General features: G+C 45.8%; 1 protein-coding gene across 15 annotated transcripts in view; it reads right to left on the reverse strand.

Annotated features, from left to right (window-relative positions):
* Nucleotides 1-19,549, reverse strand: part of EXD3 (exonuclease 3'-5' domain containing 3) — a 118,815-nt gene that overhangs the window by 17,197 nt on the left and 82,069 nt on the right. For all 15 annotated transcript variants that reach the window (XM_063696912.1, XM_055350265.2, XM_063696924.1 and 12 more), the window contains 2 exons: nucleotides 1,321-1,374; nucleotides 956-1,087 (listed from right to left, as the gene is read on the reverse strand). In XM_063696912.1, coding sequence (XP_063552982.1) covers nucleotides 956-1,087; nucleotides 1,321-1,374 — 186 coding nt within the window. The remainder of the gene's footprint in view (nucleotides 1-955; nucleotides 1,088-1,320; nucleotides 1,375-19,549) is intronic.

Below are 19,549 nucleotides of genomic sequence, written 5' to 3' on the forward strand. Positions count from 1 at the left end.
CCGACGCCTCACCCCAGACCAGGGATGCTCTGCCGACGCCCCACCCCGGACCCCCGAGGGGTGCTCTGCCGACACCTCACCCCGGACCCATGAGGGATGCTCTGCCGACACCCCACCCCACACCAGGGATGCTCTGCCGACACCTCACCCCGGACCAGGGATGCTCTGCCGACACCCCACCCCGGAACCACTAGGGATGCTCTGCCGACACCCCACCCTGGACCAGGGATGCTCTGCCGACACCTCACCGCAGACCCGTGAGGGATGCTCTGCCGACACCCCACCCCGCACCCACGAGGGATGCTCTGCCGACACCCCACCCCGGACCCACGAGGGATGCTCTGCCGACACCTCACCCTGGACCAGGGATGCTCTGCCAACACCCCACCCCGGACCCACGAGGGATGCTCTGCCGACACCCCACCCCGGACCCACGAGGGATGCTCTGCCGACACCTCACCCCGGACCCCCGAGGGATTCTCTGCCGACACCCCACCCCGGACCCCCGAGGGATTCTCTGCCGACACCCCACCCCGGACCCACGAGGGATGCTCTGCCGATGCCTCACCCTGGACCAGGGATTCTCTGCCGACACCTCACCCTGGACCCATGAGGGATGCTCTGCCGACGCCTCACCCCAGACCCACGAGGGATGCTCTGTCGACACCTCACCCCGGACCAGGGATTCTCTGCTGATGCCTCACCCCGGACCCACGAGGGATGCTCTGCCGACACCCCACTCTGGACCGCAGCAGCCCCCCAAGACATGTGGGTGTCTGGGTGGGGGTGGGAGCAAGAAGGTTGCTCCCGCCCATGGCTCCGGTGAGCAGAGCAGAGGGCGTGGCAGGTGCCTCTGCTGTCCACCACTGTCTAGGGTGGGGCCCACCTCCCTGGACACCCCCGTAGCTCCAGATCTTGTGCCAGCCCCAGGTAGGATGGGGTGCGCAGGACCCACCTGGCAGCGGCTGAAGATGTCTGCGTGGGTGACGCGCACGTTGAAATGCTTGAGCACAGCCTTGGCCTGCTGCTGGGCCTTCAGGGAGCAGTCGACCGAGAGGCAGCGCCCAGCCCCGACCTGGGCCCGGAGCTGCAAAGACACGGCTCGGCTACTGAGGGGCAGTGCAGAGCCCAGCACCTGCCCAGGCCCAGCCCGCCTCCGCCAGCATGGGGCAGGAGCCTTCTCTCGGCCCACCAGGGGTACGGCAGAGGCACTGGGGGTCGGCCCCACGGCAAGCTGACCCTGAGGTGGGGGTGGCCGAGGGGCTGGGGGCTTGGGAAGATGGAGCTCAGGCCCACTGAGCTCATCTGTGGGACACTCACCTTGTGGAATGGCTGCCCCGACGTCAGAATGATCCTCCCCTCCTGCCTGGCAACCTGTGTGGGAGGGGCGACCAGCACATAAAGGGGGCAGCTCCGTGCTCCTGGACTGGGCCACCTCTGCTCGCCACCCCCTAGCTCCCCGGATCCTGGCCCTGCCCCAGGCCCCTTTTGTCCTCCAGGGTGGCCTCTGCCTGGGGTCTTGGGTGGTGAGGAGCCCTCTGCTGGGTCCTGGGTGTCGCCTCATTGTATAGATTTAATCTTGGCACCAAGCAAACATTTTTTTTCATAATTAGAAACGAAATTGAATTTAAAAAGCCATCCCTCAAAAGCAGAAGAAAATGAAATACATAAAACATACACAGAAGTATTCCAAGAGACTCTGTAGAGATTTGAAAACACAGTAACTTGCCCCTAGCTCATAGGGAGCCAACTACACATCAAAAATGAAGAAAACCCTGCAATGACGATGCTCTGGGTGACAGTGTCGACGTGGCTCTTCCAAAGCTTTGTATGAACTGTGGCATAAAACAGATGGATCATTTTGCTGATTTTGTGAGTATGAGAGTTTTCAGCTGACAAAGGAGATACAAAATTAAAATTAAGGATTTTTTTTTTTTTTTTTAGACGGAGTCTCGCTCTTTCGCCCAGGCCGGAGTGCAGTGGCGCTGTCTTGGCTCACTGCAAGCTCCGCCTCCTGGGTTCACGCCATTCTCCTGCCTCAGCCTCCCAAGTAGCTAGGACTACAGGCACCAGCCACCGTGCCTGGCTAATTTTTTGTATTTTTAGTAGAGATGGGGTTTCACCATGTTAGCCAGGATGGTCTCGATCTCCTGACCTCGTGATCTGCCCGCCTCGGCCTCCCAAAGTGCTGGGATTACAGGTGTGAGCCACCGCGCCTGGCCAAAATTAAGGATATTAAGCTTACAAGAAAACTCCAGATCTGAATAGAAAGCTTCAGTATGAATTTCTGATGTATGTTATATATATTTTTAAAAGTGTATTTCCTCACAGTCCACTGCAAAGGCCTAGAGACAAGACCCAATACCATCGCCGGGAGTGCCCTGTACCCAAAACTGGTTTCTACATACATTTTACACTAAAAGCAGCCCGAGCTTTTTGGAGAAATGACTGATTCCAGATCTAAGGTAGAAATGCAGACAACGAGGCCGGAGCGTCTAGACCCTGCAGAAAGCAACAGAGAAGAGCCAAGTGTCATATCCAAGGACTCAGGAGCCAGTGGGGCTCCCACACCACAGGGGGGCAACATGCCAGCCAGGGAACAGGTGCGGAGGAGGACACGGGACACCTTTCCATGCATTCAGAATGGTTCCTTAAAATCATTAGTTAACTTTTTTTTTTTGAGATGGAGTCTCGCTCTTTCGCCCAGGCTGGAGTGCAGTGGCACAATCTCGGCTCACCGCAAGCTCCGCCTCCCGAGTTCAAGCGATTCTCGTGCCTCAGCCTCCCAAGTAGCTGGGACTACAGGCATGCACCAGCACACCCAGCTAATTTTTGTATTTTTAGTAGAGACGGGGTTTCTCCATGGTGGCCAGGCTGGTCTCAAACTCCTGACCTCAGGTGATCCGTCTGCCTTAGCTTGCTAAAGTGCTAGGATTACAGGTGTGAGCCACCGCACCCGGCCAAATCATTAGTTATCTTTAAGAGTGCAAGACCAACTCAAAAACATCAGAGATAATACTATAAAAGTCTTAGAACAGGCTGGGCAAGGTGGCTCGTGCCTGTAATCCCAGCACTTTGGGAGGCCGTGATGGGTGGATTGCTTGAGTCCGGGAGTCCTAGACCAGCCTGGGCAACATAGCAAAACCCCATCTCTGCAAAAAATAAAAAAACTAGCCAGGCATGCCTGTAGTCCCAGCTACTTAGGAAGTCGACGTGGGATGATCACCTGAGCCGGGAGGTCAAGGCTGCAGTGGGCCGTGTTTGCGCCACCAGACTCCAGCCTGGGCTACAAAGTGAGAACCTGGCTCAAAAAAAAAAAAAAAAAAGACTCTTAGAAGAAGACACAGGGGAACACTTCCTGGCGCTGTATTTGGCCAGGATTTCTTCGATATGACACCGCAGCAAAGGCAGCAAAAGAAACACTGGAGCGACTGGACCCTCATTACAGTGAAATGTACACATAGGACACTCTGGAGGAATAAAACACCTCAGGGTGGAGACGTCAGTATTTTCAAATTACGTATCTGACGAGGGGTTGATATCCAGAGTATAGGAGGAACCCTGTAATTCAACAACAGAAAAGCAAATAATCCAGTTTAAAAATTGAAGGGCAGGGCACGGTGGCTTACGTCTGTAATCCCAATACTTTGGGAGGCTGAGGCGGGAGGATGGCCTGAGCCTGGGAGGCTGAGGCTGCTGTGAGCTGTGATCGTGCCACTGCACTCCAGCCTGGGTAACAAACTGAGACCTTATCTCAAAAAGAAAAAAAACAGTTGGCAAAGGACTTAAATAGACACTTCTTCAAAGATATACGCATGGCCAATAAGCACATGAAAAGGTGCTCTACGTCATTCGTCATTAGCGACATGCAAATAAAAACCACACTGAGACATCACATCCATTAGGGTGGCTTTTATTAAAAAAAAAGGGAAATAAATGTTGGTGAGATGTGGATAAACTGAACTCTCATGCGTCACTGGCGGGAAGGTAAATGGTGTGGCCGCCGTGGAAAACAGTGTGAAGGTTCCTCAAGAAGTTAAACAGAGAGTCAGTAGAGGATTCGGCAGTTTCACCTTTAGCTGTATATGCAAAAGAACTGAAAGCAGGAACTCAAACACATCCTCATACATCAGTGTTCGTAGCAGCCACATTCAAAAAAAAAAAAAGGAAGGACGTTCCGACACAGGCTACGTCGTGAATAAACCCTTACGACACGCCGAGTGAAAGATGCCAGATACAAATGGGCAGGTACTATATGATTCCACGTCTACGAGGTATGTAGGACAGGTCAATTCATAGAGGCAGAAAGTGGAACAGTGGCCACCAGGGCTAGAAGGAGGGGAGGGGAGATAACTATTGGTATGGAGCCTTTTTTTTTTTTTTTTTTGAGACAGAGTTTCGCTCTGTCGCCCAGGCTGGAGTGCAGTGGCACGATCTTGGCTCACTGCAAGTTCTGCCTCCTGGGTTCACGCCATTCTCCTGCCTCAGCCTCCTGAGTAGCTGGGACTATAGGCGCCCTCCACCACGGCCCGCTGATATTTTGTATTTCTAATAGAGACAGGGTTTCACTATGATAGCCAGGATGGTCTCGATTTCCTGACCTTGTGATCCGCCTGCCTCGGCCTCCCAAAGTGCTGGGATTACAGGTGTGAGCCACCACGCCTGACCAGTATGGAGTCTTTGGGATGATATCCAGTTCTGGAAAGGGGTGGTGGTGATGGATATGTGATACAGTGAATGTGCTAACGCCACTGAATTATACACTTACAAATGGTTAAAATGGTCAGTTTCATGTTATGTATGTTTTACCACAAAAAGAAAGAAAAAAAGGAAAACAGAAAGTAGTTACTTCGTGGTAATAACAAATATACACCTATATGATGAGTAAAAACAACCAATATACACCCATATGATGAGTAAAAAACTAATATACACTCATATGATGAGTAAAACAACTAATATACACCCATATGATGAGTAAAAACAACTAATATACACCCATATGATGAGTAAAACAACTAATATACACCCATATGATGAGTAAAAACAACTAATATACACCCATATGATGAGTAAAAACAACGAATATACACCCATATGATGAGTAAAAACAACAAATATACACCCATATGATGAGTAAAACAACTAATATACACCCATATCATGAGTAAAACAACTAATATACACCCATATGATGAGTAAAAAACTAATATACACCCATATGATGAGTAAAACAACTAATATACACCCATATGATGAGTAAAAAACTAATATACACCCATATGATGAGTAAAAAAAAAAATATACACCCATATGATGAGGAAAAACAACTAATATACACCCATATGATGAGTAAAAAACTAATATACACCCATATGATGAGTAAAACAACTAATATACACCCATATGATGAGTAAAAACAACTAATATACACCCATATGATGAATAAAAAACTAATATACACCCATATGATGAGTAAAACAACTAATATACACCCATATGATGAGTAAAAAACTAATATACACCCATATGATGAGTAAAAACAACTAATATACACCCATATGATGAGTAAAAAACTAATATACACGCATATGATGAGTAAAACAACTAATATACACCCATACGATGTGTAAAAACAACTAATATACACCCATATGATGAATAAAAAACTAATATACATCCATATGATGAGTAAAACAACGAATATACACCCATATGATGAGTAAAACAACTAATATACAGCCATATGATGAGTAAAAACAACCAATATACACCCATATGATGAGTAAAAAACTAATATACACTCATATGTTGAGTAAAAACAACCAATATACACCGATATGATCAGTAAAAAACTAATATACACTCATATGAGGAGTAAAAACAACTAATATACACCCATATGATGAGTAAAACAACTAATATACACCCATATGATGAGTAAAAACAACTAATATACACCCATATGATGAGTAAAAACAACTAATATACACCCATATGATGAGTAAAACAACTAATATACACCCATATGATGAGTAAAACAACTAATATACACCCATATGATGAGTAAAAACAACCAATATACACCCATATGATAAGTAAAAAACTAATATACACCCATATGATGAGTAAAACAACTAATATACACCCATATGATGAGTAAAAACAACGAATATACAGCCACATGATGAGTAAAAACAACTAATATACACCCATATGATGAGTAAAAACAACTAATATACACCCATATGATGAGTAAAAGCAACTAATATACACCCATATGATGAGTAAAACAACGAATATACTCCCACATGATGAGTAAAAACAACGAATATACACCCACATGATGAGTAAAAACAACTAATATACACCCATATGATGAGTAAAAACAACTAATATACACCCATATGATGAGTAAAACAACTAATATACACCCATATGATGAGTAAAACAACTAATATACACCCATATGATGAGTAAAAACGAATATACACCCATATGATGAGTAAAACAACTAATATACACCCATATGATGAGTAAAACAACTAATATACACCCATATGATGACTAAAAACAATGAATATACACCCACATGATGAGTAAAAACAACTAATATACACCCATATGATGAGTAAAACAACGAATATACACTCATATGATGAGTAAAAAAAAGAATATACTCCCATATGATGAGTAAAAACAACGAATATACACCCATGTGAGTAAAAACAACTAATATACACCCATATGATGAGTAAAAACAACGAATATACACCCATATGATGAGTAAAAACAACGAATATACACCCATGTGAGTAAAAACAACTAATATACACCCATATGATGAGTAAAAACAACGAATATACACCCATATGATGAGTAAAAACAACGAATATACTCCCATATGATCAGTAAAACAACTAATATACACCCATATGATGAGTAAAACAACTAATATACACCCATATGATGAGTAAAAACAACTAATATACACCCATATGATGAATAAAAACAAAAGTAAAAACAAACACAACTGGTAAATAAAGTAAATATACGGGAAAAAACCAAAGGAAACGGGTCAGAGGGAAGAAACAGACTAGTTATACAGGAACTACACAGGGCCACACAGGGCTACACAGGAGCTACACGGGACTACACAGGACTACACAGGAGCTACACAGGGCTACACAGGAGCTACACAGGAGCTACACAGGACTACATAGGACTACACAGGAGCTACACAGGACTACACAGGAGCCACACAGGACTACACAGGAGCTACACAGGAATACACAGGAGCTATACAGGGCTACAGAGGAGCTACACAGGACTGCACAGGACTACACAGGACTACACGGGAGCTACACAGGAGCTACACAGGACTACACAGGACTACACAGGAGCTACACAGGACTACACAGGAGCTACACAGGAGCTACACAGGACTACACAGTAGCTACACAGGAGCTACACAGGACTACACAGGAGCTACACAGGACTTCACAGGACTACACAGGAGCTACACAGGAGCTACACAGGACTACACAAGAGCTACACAGGACTACACAGGAGCTACACAGGACTACACAGGAGCTACACGGGAGCTACAAAGGACTACACAGGAGCTACACAGGACTACACACGACTACACAGGAGCTACACAGGACTACACAGGACTACACAGGAGCCACACATGACTACACAGGAGCTACACAGGAGCTACACGGGACTACACAGGAGCTACACGGGACTACACGGAGCTACACAGAGCTACACAGGACTACACAGGACTACACAGGGCTACACAGGGCTACACAGGGCTACACAGGACTACACAGGGCTACACAGGAGCTACACAGGAGCTACACAGGACTACACAGGGGCTACACAGGAGCTACACAGGACCTACAGAGGACTACACAGGAGCTACACAGGACTACACAGGACTACACAGGAGCCACACAGGAGCCACACAGGAGCTACACAGGAGCTACACGGGACTACACAGGAGCTACACGGGACTACACGGAGCTACACGGAGCTACACAGGACTACACAGGACTACACAGGAGCTACACAGGACTACACAGGAGCTACACAGGACTACACAGGGCTACACAGGGCTACACAGAAGCTACCAGGACTACACAGGACTACACAGGAGCTACACAGAAGCTACACAGGACTACACAGGACTACACAGGAGCTACACAGGACTACACAGGGCTACACAGGACTACACAGGAGCTACACAGGAGCTACACAGGGGCTACAGAGGAGCTACACAGGAGCTACACAGGACTACACAGTACTACACAGAAGCTACACAGGACTACACAGGAGCTACACAGGAGCTACACAGGACTACAGAGGACTACACAGGAGCTACACAGGACTACAGAGGACTACACAGGAGCTACACAGGACTACACAGGACTACACAGGAGCTACAGAGGACTACACAGGACTACACCAAAGCTACACAGGACTACACAGGACTACACAGGAGCTACACAGGAGCTACACAGGGCTACACAGGAGCTACACAGGAGGTACACCAGGCTACAGAGGACTACACAGGAGCTACACAGGAATACACAAGAGCTACACAGGACTATACAGGGCTACACAGGACGACACAGGGCTACACAGGATGACACAGGAGCTACACAGGACTACACAGGACTACACAGGGCTACACAGGAGCTACACAGGAATACACAGGAGCTACACAGGACTACACAGGGCTACACAGGAATACACAGGACTACAAAGGGCTACACAGGACTACACAGGAGCTACACAGGACTACACAGAAGCTACACAGGACTACACAGGAGCTACACAGGAACTACACAGGAATACACAGGAGCTACACAGGACGACACAGAAGCTACACAGGACTACACAGGACTACACAGGAGCTACACAGGAATACACAGGAGCTACACAGGAATACACAGGAGCTACACAGGACTACACAGGGCTACACAGGACGACACAGGAACTACACAGGAGCTACACAGGGGCTACACAGGAGCTACACAGGACTACACAGGGCTACACAGAAGCTACACAGGAATACACAGGAGCTACACAGGAGTACACAGGGCTACACAGGACGACACAGGGCTACACAGGACAACACAGGAGCTACACAGGACTACACAGAAGCTACACAGGACTACACAGGAGCTACACAGGAACTACACAGGAATACACAGGAGCTACACAGGACTACACAGGAGCTACACAGGAATACACAGGAGCTACACAGGAATACACAGGAGCTACACAGGACTATACAGGGCTACACAGGATGACACAGGACTACACAGGACTACACAGGGCTACACAGGACTACACAGGAGCTACACAGGACTACACAGGGTTACACAGGGCTACACATGACTGATGGACTTCTCGAGGGCAACAATGGAGCCAAAAGGTAGCGGACGGTTTTCAAAGTTCTGTGGAGCTACAAGTATAAACCCAGCAGCACTCTCTTTCAAGAAAGAGGAAACGGAGCTTTTTAGAAAGAAAAAATGGCCCCAATTAAAGAACAAGGAAAATTCATTAACAAGAAGGAGTCTGTCGTTTCCCAGAGGAAGGTCTGCCATGCAACAAGTGGTCCGCACATCATCAACACTAAAAGACGTCAAGACCATAAAACAAACACGATAATGTCTAATTTGCAGAATTAAGGAAGACAGCATCATGTTAACATTCTGGAAGATGACAGCAGGTAAGGTAAGAAAGACAAGTTGACCCTGCAAACGGAATCCAACAGCACATTAAAGCAATAATTCACCATGACCGAGTGAGTTTCATCCCAGGGATTCAGGGGGGTTCAACATGTGCCAGTCAGTAAGTTTAATTCATCACATAAACAGAACTAAAAACAAAAACTACATGATCATCTCAATAGATGCATACAAAGCACTTGACAAAATCTAGCATTGTTTTATGATAAAAATCCTCAACCAACTAGGCTTGGAAGGAACATACCTCAAAATAATAATAGCCGTATATGACAAACCCGCAGCCAACATCATACTAAATGGGGAGAAGTGGAAACAGTCCCCCTGAGAACTGGAACAAGACAAGGATGCCCTCTCACCCTCCCACACTCACCCTCCCGCCCGACATAGTACTCAAAGTCCTGACCAGAACTATCAGGAAAGACAAGAAAGAGAGGGCATCCAAATGGGAAAACAGGAAGTCAAACTATCTCTGCCAATGTTATGACTGTATACCTCGAAAACCCTAAAGGCTCCTCCAAAAGACTACTCGATTTGACAAATGAATTCGGTGAAGTCTCAGGTTACAAAATAAATGTGCACAAATCAGTAGCACAACGACCAAGCTGAGAAGGAAACCAAGAACTCAGGCCAGGTGCGGTGGTTCACGCCTGTAATCCCAGCACTTTGGAAGGCCCAGGTGGGTGGCTCACTTGAGGTCAGGAGTTTGAGACCAGCCTGGATAACATGGTGAAACCCCGTCTCTACTAAAAATACAAAAATTAGCCAGGTGTGGTGGTGCACGCCTGTAATCCCAGCTACTCAGGAGGCTGAGGCAGGAGAATTGCTTGCACCCGGGAGGTGGATGTTACAGTGAGCCGAGATGGCGCCACTGCACTCCCGCCTGGGCGACAGGGTGAGACTCCGTCTCAAAAAATAAAAATAAATAAATAAAAAAGTGAAAAAAGAACTCAATCCTTTTTACAATATCTGCGCAACGACAACACACACACACACACAAAACAAACCTAGGAATGTACTTAACCAAGGAGGTGAAAGACTCTACAAGGAGAACTACAAAATACTGCTGAAAGAAATCATGAATGACACAAACAAATGGAAGTACATCCCATGGTCGTGAATTGGAGGAATCGATATTGTGAAATAACCAAACTTCCCAAAGCAATCTACAGATTCAGTGCAATTCCTATCAAAGTACCAACATCGTTTTTCACAGAATTAGAAAAAACAATCCTAAAATCTGTAAGGAACCAAAAAAGAGCCTGAATAGCCAAAGCAGTCCTAAGGAAAAAGAACGAATCTAGGCCGGGCGCAGTGGCTCATGCCTGTAATCCCAGGACTTTGGGAGGCCAAAGCAGGTGGATCACAAGGTCAGGAGATCGAGACCAGCCTGGCTGACATGGTGAAACCCCATCTCTACTAAAATACAAAAAATTACTGGGCATGGTGGCAAGCACCTGTAGTCCCAGCTACTTGGGAGGCTGAGGCAGGGGAATCCCTTCAACCTGGGAGGCGGAGGTTCCAGTGAGCCGAGATTGTAAAAGGGTACATGGTATTGGCCAGTCGCAGTGGCTCACGCCTGTAATCCCAGCACTTTGGGAGGCCAAGGCGGGCAGATCACAAGGTCAGGAGATCGAGACCATCCTGGCTAAAACAGTGAAACCCCGTCTCTACTAAAAAGTACAAAAAAACTAGCTGTACATGGTGGCAGGCACCTGTAGTCCCAGCTACTTGGGAGGCTGAGGCAGGGGAATCCCTTGAACCCAGGAGGCGGAGGTTCCAGTGAGCCAAGGTTGCGCCACTGCACTCCAGCCTGGCGACAGACTGAGACTCTGTCTGTCAAAAAACAAAAAAACAAATCTGGAGGCATCACATTACCCAACTTCAAATTATACTTGTGAGGGTTTATATTGAGTGTCAACTGGATTGAAGGATGCAAAGTATTGATCCTGGATGTGTCTGTGGGGGTGTTGCCAAAGGGGATTCACATTTGAGTCCATGGACGGGGAGAGGCAGACCCACCCTCAGTGGGCACCATTTAATCAGCTGCCAGTACGGCTAGAATAAAGCACGCAGGAGAAGATGGAAGAGCAGACTTGCTGAGGCTTCCGGCCCCATCTTTCTCCCGTGCTGGATGCTTCCTGTCCTCGAACATCAGACTCCAAGTTCCTCAGCTTTTGGACTCTTACACGTACACCAGCGGTTTGCCAGGGGCTCTTGGGCCTTTGGCCGCAGACTGAAGGCTGCACTGCCGGCTTCCCTGCTTTTGAGGTTTTGGGACTCAGACGGATCCACCACTGGCTTCCTGGCTCCTTAACTTGCAGACGGCCTGGGTGAGACTTCACCTTGTGATCCTGTGAGTCAACTCTCCTTAATAAACTTCCTTTTGTATGCACATCTATCCTATCAGTTCTGTCCCTCTAGAGAACCCTGGCTGACACTATACTACAAGGCTCTGTGGTATAATTTGAATGTGTCCCCGCCCAAATCTCATCCTGAAATGCAAGCCACGGTGTTGGAGGTGGGGCCTGGCCTGGAAGGAGGCCACTCGATCATGGGGGGAGGATTTCTCAGGAGTGGTTTAGCACCACCCCCTTGGTCCTGTCCTTGCCTGGTCGTTTAAAAGTGCGTAGCGCGTCCCCTCTTGCTCTCTCGCTCCTGCCTTCACCATGTGACATGCAAACTCTTGCTTTGCCTTCTGCCAGGACTAGACATTTCCAGAGGCTCCCAGAAGCAGATGCCAGTGATATGGTTCCTGTACAGCCTCCAGAACCATAAGCCAGTTGAACCTCTTTTTTTATAAGTTACCCAGTCCCAGGTATTTCTTTTTTTCTTTTCTTTTCTTTTTTTTTGAGACACAGTCTCACTCTGTCACCCAGGCTGGAGTACAGTGCAGTGATGTGATCTCCGCTCACTGCAACCTCCGCCTCCCAGGTTCAAGTGATTCTCCTGCCTCAGCCTCCCGAGTAGCTGAGACTACAGGCGCCCACCACCAAGCCCAACACATTTTTTTTTTTTTTGAGATGGAGTCTCGCTCTGTCGCCAGGCTGGAGTGCAGTGGCGTGATCTCGGCTCACTGCAATCTCCACCTCCTGGGTTCAAACAATTCCCCTGCCTCAGCCTCCCGAGTAGCTGGGACTACAGGCACCCGCCACCACGCCCGGCTAATTTTTTGTATTTTAGTGGAGACGGGGTTTCACCATGTTGGCCGGGCTGGTCTTGAACGCCCGACCTCAGGTAATCCGCCCGCCTCTGCCTCTCAAAGTCCTGGGATTACAGGCGTGAGCCACTGCACCCGGCCTCAGGTATTCCTTTATAGCAATGTGAGAAGGGACTAATACAGTATAGTTACCAAAACAGCATAGTACTGGTATAAAAGTAGATACATAGACCAATGGGATGGAATAGAGAATCCAGAAATAAAGCCAAATACTTACAATCAACGGATCTTTGACAAAGTATAAATAAACATCCATTGGAGAAAAAGACACCCTATCTAATAAGTGGTACTGGGAAAACTGGCTAGCCACATGTAGGAGAATGAAACTGGATCCATACCTCTCACCATATACAAAACCCAGCTCAAGATGGATGAAAGACTAGATGTAAGACTCGAACCATAAACATTCTAGAAGGAAATCTAGGAAAGCTCTTCTGCACATTGGCTTAAGCAAACAGTTTTGACTAGAACCACAAAAGCAAATGCAACAAAAACAAAAATAAATAAATGTGACCTAATTCAACTAAAAAGCTTCTGCACAGCAAAAGAAATAATCATCAGAGAAAACACCAGCCCACAAGGCCGGTGGCTCACGCCTGTAATCCCAGCACTTTGGGAGGCCGAGGCGGGCAGATCACGAGGTCAGGAGATCAAGACCATCCTGGCTAACACAGTGAAACCCCATCTCTACTAAAAATACAAAAAATGAGCCGGGCGTGGTGGCAGGTGCCTGTAGTCCCAGCTACTCGGGAGGCTGAGGCAGGAGAATTGCTTGAATCCGGGAGGTAGAGGTTGCAGTGAGCAGAGATTGCACCACCACTGCACTCCAGCCTGGGTGACAGAGCGAGACTCTGTCTCAAAAGGAAAAAAAAAACAAAAAAAACCAAAATAAAAACAAATAGCCCACAGAATGGAAGAAAATATTTGCAAACTATGCATCTAACGAAGAGGTAATATCAAGAATCTACAAGGAACTCAAACAAATCCACAAGAAAAAAACAAAGAATCCCATCAAAAAGTGGGCAAATGACACATGAATAGACATTTCTCAAAAGAAGATATACGGATACGCAGCAAACGTGAAAAATCGCTCAACCTCACGAATCATCAGGGAAACGCAAATTAAAACCACAATGAGATACCACCTTGCCCTAGCCAGAATAGACATTATTAAAATGTAAAAAAGACCAGGCGTGGTGGCTCATGCCTGTAATCCCAGCACTTTGGGAGGCCAAGGCGGGCGGATCATGAGGTCAGGAGTTCGAGACCAGCCTGCCCAACATGGTGAAACCCGGTCTCTGCTAAAAATACAAAAAATTAGCCAGGTGTGGTGGCAGGTGCCTGTAGTCCCAGCTACTCAGGAGGCTGAGGCAGAAGAATCACTTGAACCTGGGAGGCGGAGGTTGCAGTGAGCCAAGATCGCGCCATTGCACTCCAGCCGGGCAACAGAGCTAGACTTCATCTCAAAATAAATAAATAAATAAATAAATAAATTAGTACAACATCTATGAAAACAGCATGGAGATTTCTCAAAGAACTAAAAGCAGATCTACCATGTGCTCCAGCAGTCCCACTACTGAGTATCTACCCAAAGGAAAAGAAGTCATTATATCAGAAAGACACCTGCGCACATATGTTTATCACAGCACAATTCACAACTGCAAAGACATGGAACTAACCTAAGTATCCATCAAGCAATGAGTGGATTAAAAAAATGTGGTATATATATACCATGGAATACTACTCAGCCATAAAAAAGAACAAAATAATGTCTCTGCAGCAACTTGAATGGATCTGGAGGCCATTATTCTAAATAAAGTAACTCAGGAATGGAAAATCAAATACTGCATGTTCTCACTTATAAGTGGGAACTAACCTATGGGTACACAAAGGCATGCAGAGTGATATAATGGACACTGGAGGCTCAGAGGTGGGGAGGGCAGGAGGAGGAGTAAGGGATAAAAAGACGACATATTGGGTACAATATATACTATTTGGGTGACAGTGCAGTAACATATCAGACTTCATCATTACACAATTCATCCATGTAACCAAATGCCACTTGTACCCCAAAAGCTATTGAAATATATGAAACATAAATCAATGTAAGATCCCTGACTTAACTGTAACTTTAGATATCGTTAACTCAAATATACGTGTTAACATTTCTCGGCCATGCGTGGTGGCTCACGCCTGTAATCCCAGCACTTCGGCAGGCCGAAGCAGGTGGATTACTTGAGGTCAGGAGATCGACACCAGCCTGGCCAACATGGCGAAACCTCATCTCTACTAAAAATACAAACATTAGCTGGGTGTGGTGCTGGGTGCCTGTAGTCTCAGCTACTCAGAAGGCTGAGGCAGAACTGCTTGAACCTGGGAGGCGGAGCTTGCAGTGAGCTGAGATTGTGCCACTGCACTCCAGCCTGGGTGACAAAGTGAGACTCCGTCTAAAAAAAAAAAAAAAAATTCTAGGGCAATCCCTACAAAGAAGAGAAATAAATCCATAGCAAAATATGCATATTTTAAGAAAACAAGGAAAGCAATAGCAATAGAATTTATAGCTTTCAAATTGACTGAAGGAAAAATAGAATGAAGGTAAAAAAGCTAAAAGCATGAAAAAAAGAGGAAAAAGAATAGAAAAAGTTGTACAAATAGAAAGCACAAATTAAGATAGTACGACTACACCCAAATTCTATCAATACTTACAATAAACGTAAAAGGACTAAACTAATAAGTTAAAAGGCAAAGACTGTCAGACTAGATTTTTTTAAAAAACCCAACTAGAAACAGTTTACAAGAAACACACCTACTATATAAAAGAAGGTTGAAAGTAAAAGGATGAAAAAGTGCTTTGCGAGTACTAACCAAAGAATAATGGAGAAATGGTATTAATGTTAGTTAAAATATATTTTATAGCAAAGAGCATTACTGGAGTCAAAGAGGTTCACCACATAATTATAAAAGATTTCACACAACAGAAAGATATAAGAATTCTAATAATAATATGCATATGCACCTACTAACATAACTTTAAAACATATAAGGCAAACACTGACGTAACTGCATGGAAAATCTGATGAATGCACCATCACAGGAACCTGCAGTATGTCTCTCTTGGTAGAATCAGACAGAAAAGTAAATAGGATAAAGATGATTTAGGCTGGGTGCGGTGGCTCACGCCTATAATCCCAGCAGTCTGGGAGGCCAAGGCGGGCGGATCACAAGGTCAGGAGTTCGAGACCAGCCTGGCCAATATGGTGAAACCCTATCTCTACTAAAAATACAAAAATTAGCCGGGTGTGGTGGTGGGCACCTGTAATCCCAGCTACTTGGGAGGCTGAGGCAGGAGAATTGCTTGAACCTGGGAGGCAGAGGTTGCAGTGAGCCGAGATTGTGCCACTGCACTCCAGCCTGGGCGACAGAGCGAGATTTCTTCTCAAAAGAAAAGATGTTTTGAACAACACATTTGGCAAGCTGGATCTACTGAGTGTGTGTATATGTTGGGGGGTAGGTGGAGTGGGAGGGAGAGAGGGGGAGAGAGATGAGCATGACTGGAAGGGAATACCATGTATCTTTTTTTTTGTTTTGTTTTTTGAGATGGAGTCTTGCTCTGTTGCCCAGGCTGGAGTGCAGTGACGCAATCTCGGCTCACTGCAAGCTCCACCTCCCGGGTCCATTCCATTCTCCTGCCTCAGCCTCCCGAGTAGCTGGGACTACAGGCGCCCACCACCACGCCCAGCTAATTTTTTGAATTTTTAGTACAGACAGGGTTTCACTGTGTTAGCCAGGATGGTCTCGATCTCCTGACCTCGTGATCTGCCCGCCTTGGCCTCCCAAAGTGCTGGGATTACAGGCGTGAGCCACTGTGCCCAGCCAATACCATGTATCCTTTTACAGTCCATGTGGATCATTTATAAAAAGGATCATCTACTTGGCTGCAAAGCAAATCTTAAGAAATTTCCAAAATTGGAAATATACAGACTATATTCCTGAAGTTAGGTTAGAAATCATTTTTAAGAAGATAACTAAAAAGCCCCAAGATCCAAGCTTTCTAAAATTGAAAAACAGCCTTCTAAAGAACGAAGTCAAATAAGCAATCATAATTGATATTCAAACGTTATTAGAACTAAAAACAATGAAAACACTCTATATCAAAACTGATAGAGCGCAGTGAAAACAATACTTTGAGAAAAATTTATGGCCTTAAATATTTATATCATAAAATGTAAGAGTCTGAAAATTAAAGAGCTAAGCAACGCCACTTGGAAACAAACCCAAGAAAGCAAAAGGAAGGAAATTATAAAGATAAGAACAGAAATTGATGAGATAGACAACAAAAATGCAATAGAAAGACTTAACAAAGCCAAATACTGGTTATTTTAAAAGGCAGTAAGTTGGCCGGGTGTGGTGGCTCACGCCTGTAATCCCAGCACTTTGGGAGGCTGAGGCGGGCGGATCACGAGGTCAGGAGATCAAGACCATCCTGGCTAACATGGTGAAACCCCGTCTCTACTAAAAATACAAAAAAAAAAAAAAAAAAAGCCGGGCGTGGTGGCGGGCGCCTGTAGTCCCAGCTACTCGGGAGGCTGAGGCAGGAGAATGGCGTGAACCCGGGAGGCGGAGCTTGTAGTGAGCCAAGATGACGCCACTGCACTCCAGCCTGGGCAACAGAGCGAGACTCTATCTCAAAAAAAAAAAAAAAGGGCAGTAAGTTGACACATCTCTGCGAGAGCACGAGAAGAGTGAGAGCAAAAGGAAGCCACAATAAAAGAGAGGGAACCCAGCTGCAGACACAGCAGAGCCTTAAGAGCGGACACCGACAATGTATAACAATCTATACTTACATATTTGAAATGTCAGATTAAATGGACACATTCCAGAAAAATTATAAATTACCAAATGTGATCAAGAAGATACAGCCAGCCAAGTGGTTCTATAACTATTAATAAAACTCAGTATCAGAACATTCTCCCCAAAGAAAACATCAGGCCAGGAAGCCTCACAGGAAGTGAGCCAGTTTCAGGAGCAGATAATTTAAACATTACTCAGTTGCAGAAAAAAGAGGGAAAACTTCCCAATGTATTTATGAGGCCAGAAAAAAAGAGAAAGGAAAATTATATGTCAGATGTACCCATGAAGATGGATACAAACTTCCTCAACAAAAATCACAGACCAGGCCGGGTGCGGTGTCACATGCCTGTAGTCCCAGCCATAGTCTCACTGAGGTGGGAGGATCACTTGAGCCCAGGAGTTCGAGGCCAGCCTGGGTAACACAGCAAGATGCCACTTCAAAAAAAAAAAAAAATCACAGACCAAAGTCCGCAATGTATTAAGAAGGGTAATATGCAGGACCAAGTTGAATTTAACCCAGGAAAGAAAGATTAGTCCCAAATTCAAAGAGCTAATAATGTCATTCATCACATTTACAGATTAAAGGAAAAATAACCTTATGAGTATCTGAAAAGCTGCCAGGAAAGCATTAGGTAGGTCGAATTCAATGTTCATTCATAACAAAAACCTACAGCAAATGTGGAATCATGGAGGAACTGCCTCAGCCTGGTACAGAATATTGAGCAACCACCTTACTTCATGTTAAAACATTCCTTTCTAAATCAGAAACAAGACAAGGATGGCTACCATCAGCATTTCTATTCGACACTGTCTTGGAGATCTTGACTAATGAAATAAGATAAAGAAAGAAAAGATATAAGGATTGGAAAGGAAGAAATAAAACCCTCATAGTTTGCAGATGATGTGTACGAACAGAACCCCAAATAACTGACAACCAATTCAGTAAGATCCAGGGGCATATAGCAAGTTTTCTGGATAGAAGACTAATTCATCAAGAGCAACCACAGTCCATGTATCAGCAGAAAATAAAACCCACACGATTTATAAAAGCAACAAAAATCTAAAGTTCCTGGGATGAAATCTAAGAAAAGACATGCAAGATCTTTATGGAAGTTATTAAATGTGTTTGAAAGAGGCCGGGCGCAGTGGCTCATGCCTGTAATCTCAGCACTTTGGGAGGCTGAGGCGGGCAGATCATGAGGTCAGGAGTTCAAGACCAGCCTGGCCAACATGATGAAACCTCATCTCTACTAAAAATACAAAAATTAGCTGGGTGTGGCGGTGCGTGCCTGTAATCCCAGCCACTCAGGAGGCTGAGGCAGAAGAATCACTTGAATCTGGGAGGCAGAGGTTGCAGTGAGCCGAGATCACATCACTGCACTCCAGCCTGGGCAACACAGTGAGACTCCATCTCAAAAGGAAAAAAAAAAAAAAAAGAAAGAGTTAAATATTCATGAATAGAAGACTCAATATCTTTTTTTTTTTAAATGAGGTCTTGCTGTGTTGCCCAGGCTGGAGTGCAGTGGCATGATCATGGCTCACTGTGTAGCCTCGACCTCATGGGTTCAAGTGTCATCCCACCTCGGTCCCCCAGGTGGCCAGGACCACAGGTGTGCACCACCATGCCTGGCTATTTTTTTTTAAGAAATAATGTCTCGCTATGTTACCAGGCTGGTCTCAAACTCCTGGGCTCAAGCAATTCTCCCGCCTTGGCCTC

This window comes from Gorilla gorilla, chromosome 13, assembly GCF_029281585.2.
Source record: "Gorilla gorilla gorilla isolate KB3781 chromosome 13, NHGRI_mGorGor1-v2.1_pri, whole genome shotgun sequence".
Lineage (NCBI taxonomy): Eukaryota > Metazoa > Chordata > Mammalia > Primates > Hominidae > Gorilla > Gorilla gorilla.